Genomic DNA, 7,882 nt, shown 5'->3' with positions numbered 1-7,882 from the left:
AAAGTAAACCTTCATTACTGGAAATATGATTTAACGTCAGCACCAACATTGTGATTATTAAAGATCACATATTGTTCAATGTGGTTTATTATTTCACAGAAATGACTTTAAACCTTCATTATTGGAACTATGACTTAATGGCAGCACCAACATTGTGATTATTAAAGATCACATATTGTTTAATGGGGTCTAAAAACATTTTTCAGCATTCAATATAAAACTGTGCGACTCATTTGAATATTTCTTTTTTCAAGCAGTGTTAAGTGGACCATTTTTATTGGTCAGAAAACAAATCTGTAACTAGGCTATGCATGAAAACAAAAATTTCTAAATTATCTGTAATAAGGAAAGTCATATTTTTCACACTTCACTGCTATTGACTGTAAGAGAATAAAACTAAGTATACATGTTTTAAAATAATTTGTGAAGAAAAAATGGCTAAGGCAAACCTTATAATTAACATATATTTTGTAGAGACTGAATGTCATAAATCCTTAAAAACAAAATTCTTCATGTATTCCTCAATACCTAAATTAAAAATGTATCAAAACAGTTAAAGTTCATTATTTCTACTGTGCTATAGTACACTTGGAGAAATGTTTTCTGTACTTTTAGCTTTAAGTTTACAAAAGATAATACACAAGTACATATTATTTATTTATAAAACAGCTTACCTTAACCAAAAAAAAGGTAACGCCATATGTTCTTAGTGACCGTGCAAGTGATACATATTTTACCTTAGCTTCAAGTTCACTCATTCCTAAGCACGTCTTATGTTCCTAAATCGAAAAAAATCATTTTTTTTGCACAAAAAACACATTTAAGCACGTCTTATGTTCCTAAATCGAAAAAAATATTTTTTTTTGCACAAAAACACATTTAAGCACGTCTTATGTTCCTAAATCGAAAAAAATCATTTTTTTTTGCACAAAAAAACACATTTATTATCTTTTAAATGTTAGTTATTTAAACAATTTCAACCTCATTTTACTAATTAGTATCAAATTAAAGTGAATGAATAAAAGTTTTTCTATATAAGTAGCAGGAGCTGTATCACTCTGCATGCTGAATATCAAGAGGTATGGTCATTAAAACGACACATACTGAGAACTGTTACTATTTTGCTAACATTAACTACAATAACAGCACAAATATTACAAATTAATAAACAGATTTTCTTCTTTTACACAAAGATAATTTGTAGGCAAGAGGCAGGTTATAGAAGTAACAATACAAGTAATTCCATACACTTAATACTGGCTTATTTTGACTTTTAAAAGTTTTATTTAAAAAACATGTTTAATCACAACAGTTTCAACTCTTAATCTGAAGTGTGAACATTTTCAGATGCTGCAATAAAAATGCAAGGTAAATGTATATGTAAACAATAATTGACCAAAATTATCAACACTTACCATAAAAATTCTCTTTTCAATTACTTTAACCTTCCAGTAATCTTTTGGTAGGAATTCTTTGATGCTGCAGAGATAAATAACACAGTGATAATTATTATGGCACAAAAATATACAAGTAATTTTTATTCAAGTGGTCTTGATCTATGAGCTTGCTCATGGAAACTTAAGTGTTAATCACATGTCAAGTCTTAACTTTTTTAACTTACTCAAGAAAACCTGGCCTGTGCTTCTGCTCACTGTGATCTCCAAATTGAATCTGACACTGGATTCCAGCGAACTTGGATGCTTGTTCAATTGTCACTGGATGAGTTCCATTAAGAATAGCATCTCTAGCCTACAAAAAGTTATTACATATAAAATTGTTCAAAAACTTTTGTTTTTTGTAAAGAATGTATATGGTTACATTGTAGTCATCTGTGGATAAAAATTTAGCAGAACTTCAAATAAAGATGGTAAACTTTTATTTTATCATCTGGCTGCCAACATCTACAAGGTAAATTTTCATGCTATTTTTAATGAGATTAACTTATTCACAAAGAAATTGCAATTAATCCACCAGTAATTTGACTGACATTTCAAACTGATTCTTTAATGTCAGGAAATGTGCAGGTAACTATATTACATCCAGTTTTCACACCAAACATCAGTGACAAATGGTCTGTGTTTTTAAATACAGCTTATCTTTCTCTTAGCAAATATGAATTTGGAATAACCATTTCACTATCTTACAGAAACTTCTTGTATCTAACTTCTAGATATTTGACTTAATTACAATTTGACACAAATAAGTAAAGAACATGCAAAAAATAAATAGTCAAAGTTTCAAAAGATCCATCCAAGTCTTATCAATGGGGTCCTACAACTAAAAACAACTTCCAATAGCCATAAGTAGAATGGCCATTAAAATAATTGCCAGTTAAAACAGTCCAAATTTAACATAATCTTATAATTATATTAACCCTAGAGCAATCTCCATAATTTGAAAGATTTTAAATTGTCACTGGCCATTTTATATTTCAACAGGAAAATTTTAGACATTTTTTCATCACTTCTTTAATTTTAATCGTACAAGTGAAAAACTGTAAACGAAGCTGGATCCTTAATATTAAAATGAAGTTCAAACTTAAAAAATATATATAATTATTGTACAATTAATTGTTTCAAGATATTAGAAAACTGAAAACTGTTTCACAGAAGATCAACCTATTTTTAATTTGTCTAACATAATGGAAGATTTAAAACAGAAAATACTCTGAAATAGAAAAGTATAATCATTTGAACAAAATAATAATAGAAATACTTATAAAAAATTTGCATTTAATCTTTGATTTTTCCAATTTTTAATAAATTAAATATTTTCTTAACTTATTCATATTAATCGACTAAAACTACTTACATACCTTAATTTACATAAAATCAGCACAAATTATGATGTAAATATTTATAATCTATTCGATTTGCCACATAAATTACCAATACTGGAACTACATGTCTACAATGTAAGTTCTAACTTAACTTCCTGAGAGTAAGCATACGTACTTGAACATATAATAAATTCAGCTGTACGGGATCTCTCGAGTCAACATTTTGGTCAGAAAAGAAAAACTTGCGTCTCAACAAGAGTGTTTCATCTTCATTTATACCTTGTTCCCTTAACGTTTTCGAGTGGTCAACCCAATTTACTATATCAAAGGATAACAATAATGTATCACATTTGGAAGAAAAGCATTATTTCTTTAAACACTATTCTGGAAATAATGGCTTTCTTTACAGTACCGAAAGCATTTATGTTTGCTTATTAAAAATGATGAACTTCTAATACAAATCAATCATCAATCAAATACCATGAGTCATTTTATTCCTTTCAAAATAAAATTCTGTATTTTTGTAAGTGAAACTATTAATTCAATACTGTAAAAAATTACTTTTTTAAAGGTAACAGTTGATAAATGGTACAAAATAACAGCTATGTCATCTATTTCACTTTAATATGTATAAGTAATTTTAAACTGTAATTTCTTTCAGATTTACTTTTCTTTATAAAAACGGTGAAATCCTATCTGTATTCTGTAAGCTTTACAACGTAAAATCCACAGAGATAACAATCATCTTCTTTCAATATACTTTTAAACATACTTACAGTCATCATCAGTTTTTAACTTCTTTTTCAACTGCTCCATTTTTTGATCTCTTTCTTTATCCTTCTTTTCCTAGTTGTAAAGCACAAAATACTCAAATAATTAATTTAAAAAAAATCACATCAATTTATGATGTACTCAATACAACATTACTTTTAATTCTGAATTTGAAAATTTGGTTTATGTTTATTACATTTTTTACATTTTCATGAGAAAATTTTTTTCTTAAATTACTATGTAATAAATAATGTAAAAAAAATAGTTTAGTTTATATTATTTATTGTTACATTAAATACTTAGTTTTTTTTATAAAACTTTTATGCAACTATTTGTTATCAAAATAGGATGTCGTACCTGTGAAACACATCAATAAATGTTTCCGAAGATAAGTGAAATACAAGTACTCTCACCCTCAAAACTTCATAAAACTAATGTAAACATTCCATATCACTACAAGGTTGAAATTCTGAAACAAAACCCACCTTTCTTAGGGTTAGTGTACCCGTGGTAGAAGCATCTTTGACAGGTTCTTCAGCAAGATCTCTCACAAGTGAAAATTCATCATGATTTGTGATTCCTATCATGTATTGTAAAAATTGCAAAGATCAGAAAAACAACAACAATACTCCCACTTACACTTTATTAAATCAACACTAAGATTTATAAAGATGTCCGTATTCTGAGTCATTCACTCTTTCAACATTTACAACTGTTTTTATGGAACTGCTATTGCATTTCATACTGGCAATGTCTACTACAACTTGATCAAAGTTAACTCTCTCAATATCATGTAGATAATTAAAAAAATACTCTTCTCCTGTCATTGTTAATTTATTTTTAAATTAATTAACTCTGTCTCTACCACAGCTGTCAGATTTTTACCAGTTAGTATTTTAACCAAGAGTGCCTTGTTTTTTTGTTCCAAAACTAAGTTCAACCACAATACAGAAGAATTTCCTTCAAGCTCTCAATTCTCTTGATCAAAACATCCAGTTTACAATGCAAACTGGGGAAAATGGTTTTCATCCTTTTCTAGTACATACTGTTTTACCAACACTGATCTATGGGAAATCCACTTACACTCACAGTTCAGTCTAACCATATACACTATATTAAAAGAAGCATCATAAAAGCCATTAAAATCTGTGACAATAACCAACTTCAAAAAGAAAAATAACACCTCTAAAAAAGTTTTTTGAACAAATGATTATCACAACAGCTTTATTCAGTCTTTCAGAAAAACTCAAATTTGGTTCTCAAATAAACGATCTAACCATCTTCATTCCACTCATTCCAAAATTAAAGTAGTATATACCCTTTAAATGTGAAAAAATATCAATTTATTTTGAATTAATTTTCAGAGTTTTCCTTAGTTCAGACTAATTCTTCACATCCCATCAAAGCCTGGACCAATTTTCAGGAGCATTCAGTCATTTTGTAGAAGTTATCAGGAACATAATTTTTTTTGTATTTTTTTATTTTTATAATATGCAAATTAGCCACAGTGGTAATGTTACACAACATATGTCAGAATATGTCTTTGTACCTATTTCAATATATTTTTATACAAAAAGCATAGTTTGAAGATGTTTTTTCTGACAAAAAGGTCAAAACTCAGATAACACTATATAAAGGGTATATGCTACTTTAAGTTAAAGACTCCACTGGATATGCTAGAAGATTAATTTCCAGGTATGCTTCAGAACTGCTTACAAAATAAAACAACAACAAGTGAATACAAACATTGTTTACAAGATTACATACACATACAATGAAACCAGCAGATGAACAAAAGTAAAAGTAAACGAACAACATGATGCCACTCAACTTCATTATCCAGAAAAATTAACCTAGAAGAACACAATTCCAACACTGGACACATTATCAATTAGAACCACCAACAAATATTCAACTCAGCAAAAAATAGGAAAATCAGGAAACTTAAAGAAGTTTGTTATATAAAAATCCATCATCCATCCCTGAACAGCGAGTAAGCCATGTATTTCAATCCAAAACAAACTCCATTCCTCAACAATAAATAGAACATGCAACAAACCATGCATCCACGCAAATCAAACTCCAATTAAGTTCTTATGATGTCATGTCTCCTAAACGAGACTGAAGAATTTATTGCTCCAGCCATGTTCTTCCATATTCCAATCTTTTTCTCTTTTTTAAACATTTCAGGATTCCATTTACTAAGCTACTAATTACTGCTACATTTCAACATTATTTCAAAGCTCAAAACTCTGTCTAAAAAACTTCTAAGGTACATGCAGTCAATAAAGCATAAGTAATCACTGATGTTGATTCTGGCCCTTATCAACTATTCTTAAAAAGTGAAAACAATACATTGTTTATTTATAACCTACCTATTTTTGTACAAATAACAACCATGAGATTAGCCACAGGCTGGCTGTCATCTACTCGTAACGTCTTTACTGATTCATCTAACATTCTGACACGTAATGTCCTCGTCTTTTTCTTATATTCAAGCAAGTCCTAAAAAAAACGTATTCACACAGGCACTAGTTTTTTATTTCCAATCTGGGTAGTTTCTCCACATCAATAAAATTAACAATGATTTTACTACATGATGCCAAAGACAACACTAAACAAATAATTTTTAATTCTATTCATTACTTCATTTTATTTAGATAAATCAAAATCATCATTACGGTAACTGGATAAAAAAAACATTGTGTACCATGGTGATACTGATAAACAATAAACAAAAGTTTAATATTTACTGCACCAGCAAAATATGAAACTACTAACTTAAGTTATTTTTATCAGATCATAATATCCTGTGTTTGCTTATGTGAAACCATAATAAGTATTCAATTTGCAAACAAGATGGTTCCTGGCTGACTTGTGACACCAAAAATGAATAGCCAAAAGTACAAAATATTTCAAGTACCTATATATTAGGAAGGTCAACTCAAACTACGAATTCAAGGCTTATCAATTACACTTATTTGATTCCCAATTGCATAATCTGTCACCAAAACTAACATCTTCAAGCCCTAACCAGGAAGAATGGGCAAAATGACACATTACAGTTTCAAGACTTACAAAAAAGATTGGTTGTAAAAACAGCGCACTACAGCTTCAAGTCTTACTACTAAGTAGGACAACTAAACCAATAAACCACTAAATGAAGCTATAGAAAAATCCATCTAGGTTTAATATCTGAAAGTTATACTCATGAAAAGATGTATGAATTTAAGTTCTATTGGAATTAATAACTAACTCGCCCAAAAAATATGAGAATACTCAGTAAGACTAGATGGCTGAAACTAAAGTACACACACATATTATTTTATTACAAGTCATGGTATTTATAGTAAGGAAAAATATTTTTTAAAACAGGTATGACATTTCAATCACTGGTGTGATCATTTTCAAATAAAAAAGGGTTAAAAACTTATGTACTTGAGAACAATTGCACCAGTGATTAAAACATTGTACCTGTTTTGAAAACATTCTTCCTTACTACAAAAGCTAGAACTTGTAATCTAACCTATATGAAAGCCATTGTGTGTCATGTCCTACTTGATTTCTCAAAGTAGGAGTCAAAAGCCAAAATGCATTTATCCAGATAGAACAGTTCAATTACTGTCTTTCCATTATGACTTTAGTGATGGGGGTGAAAGGGTGCCATGGGTGTGTGTGTGTGTGTGTGCTGTGAAACTTTATAAGTGTAGTGAGTGTGGGATCACCTAGTTTAGAGCCAAATGCACAAAAATTATCATGACAGTAAAAATATCTATTCATTTTAAAACTTAAATCCTTTCTGAATTAAGCTATTTTCTGTTATATCACCAATGTTTTTAATATAAAAAAATCTCTTTAATTAACAGACTCTAAATTAAGAAATCAACAAATATTTTTCCAGTTATGTTGTCTATATATATCATTTTATACTTTCAGTATACAGACTAACACCAATATTAGGTTATACTTTTGTTGCTAAGCAACATGACATAAAAGCCACTGTTGGAACATTGTGTTACCAAAATGCACTGGCTTTTCTATATATAAAAAGTTGTTAATATAACTGATTTTTATTAATATTTATTCTATGAATACACCATGAATTCATTTCATGAATGATCTTAACTTTGATTGGCTCACAAAGGTATTTCCCAACATTTGACTGCCTTGACTGCACTTTTCTGCTTCTTTGTTGGTCAAGCTTGATTTTGCAAAATTTATTTATTTCAGTTAGATACGAAATGTGAGGTTAGGGTAAACTATGGGGTGGGGGTGGTAGTACTTGCACTGTCATTTTTGACAGGCTATATGCTAGTAAAATAATAATCAGTA

The 7,882-nt window shown here is 29.1% G+C and overlaps 1 protein-coding gene across 1 annotated transcript in view; it reads right to left on the bottom strand.

Moving 5' to 3' along the window:
- Positions 1–7,882, bottom strand: part of LOC106460878 (talin-2-like) — a 91,369-nt gene that overhangs the window by 70,422 nt on the left and 13,065 nt on the right. Inside the window, exons 4-10 of the mRNA XM_013920634.2 lie at positions 5,926–6,055; positions 4,036–4,130; positions 3,556–3,625; positions 2,955–3,097; positions 1,622–1,749; positions 1,416–1,479; positions 675–779 (exon numbers count right to left, since the gene is read on the bottom strand). Coding sequence (XP_013776088.1) covers positions 675–779; positions 1,416–1,479; positions 1,622–1,749; positions 2,955–3,097; positions 3,556–3,625; positions 4,036–4,130; positions 5,926–6,055 — 735 coding nt within the window. The remainder of the gene's footprint in view (positions 1–674; positions 780–1,415; positions 1,480–1,621; positions 1,750–2,954; positions 3,098–3,555; positions 3,626–4,035; positions 4,131–5,925; positions 6,056–7,882) is intronic.

This window comes from Limulus polyphemus, unplaced genomic scaffold (genome assembly GCF_000517525.1).
Source record: "Limulus polyphemus unplaced genomic scaffold, Limulus_polyphemus-2.1.2 Scaffold853, whole genome shotgun sequence".
Classification (NCBI taxonomy): domain Eukaryota; kingdom Metazoa; phylum Arthropoda; class Merostomata; order Xiphosura; family Limulidae; genus Limulus; species Limulus polyphemus.
This window is presented reverse-complemented; position numbering and strand designations above follow the sequence as displayed.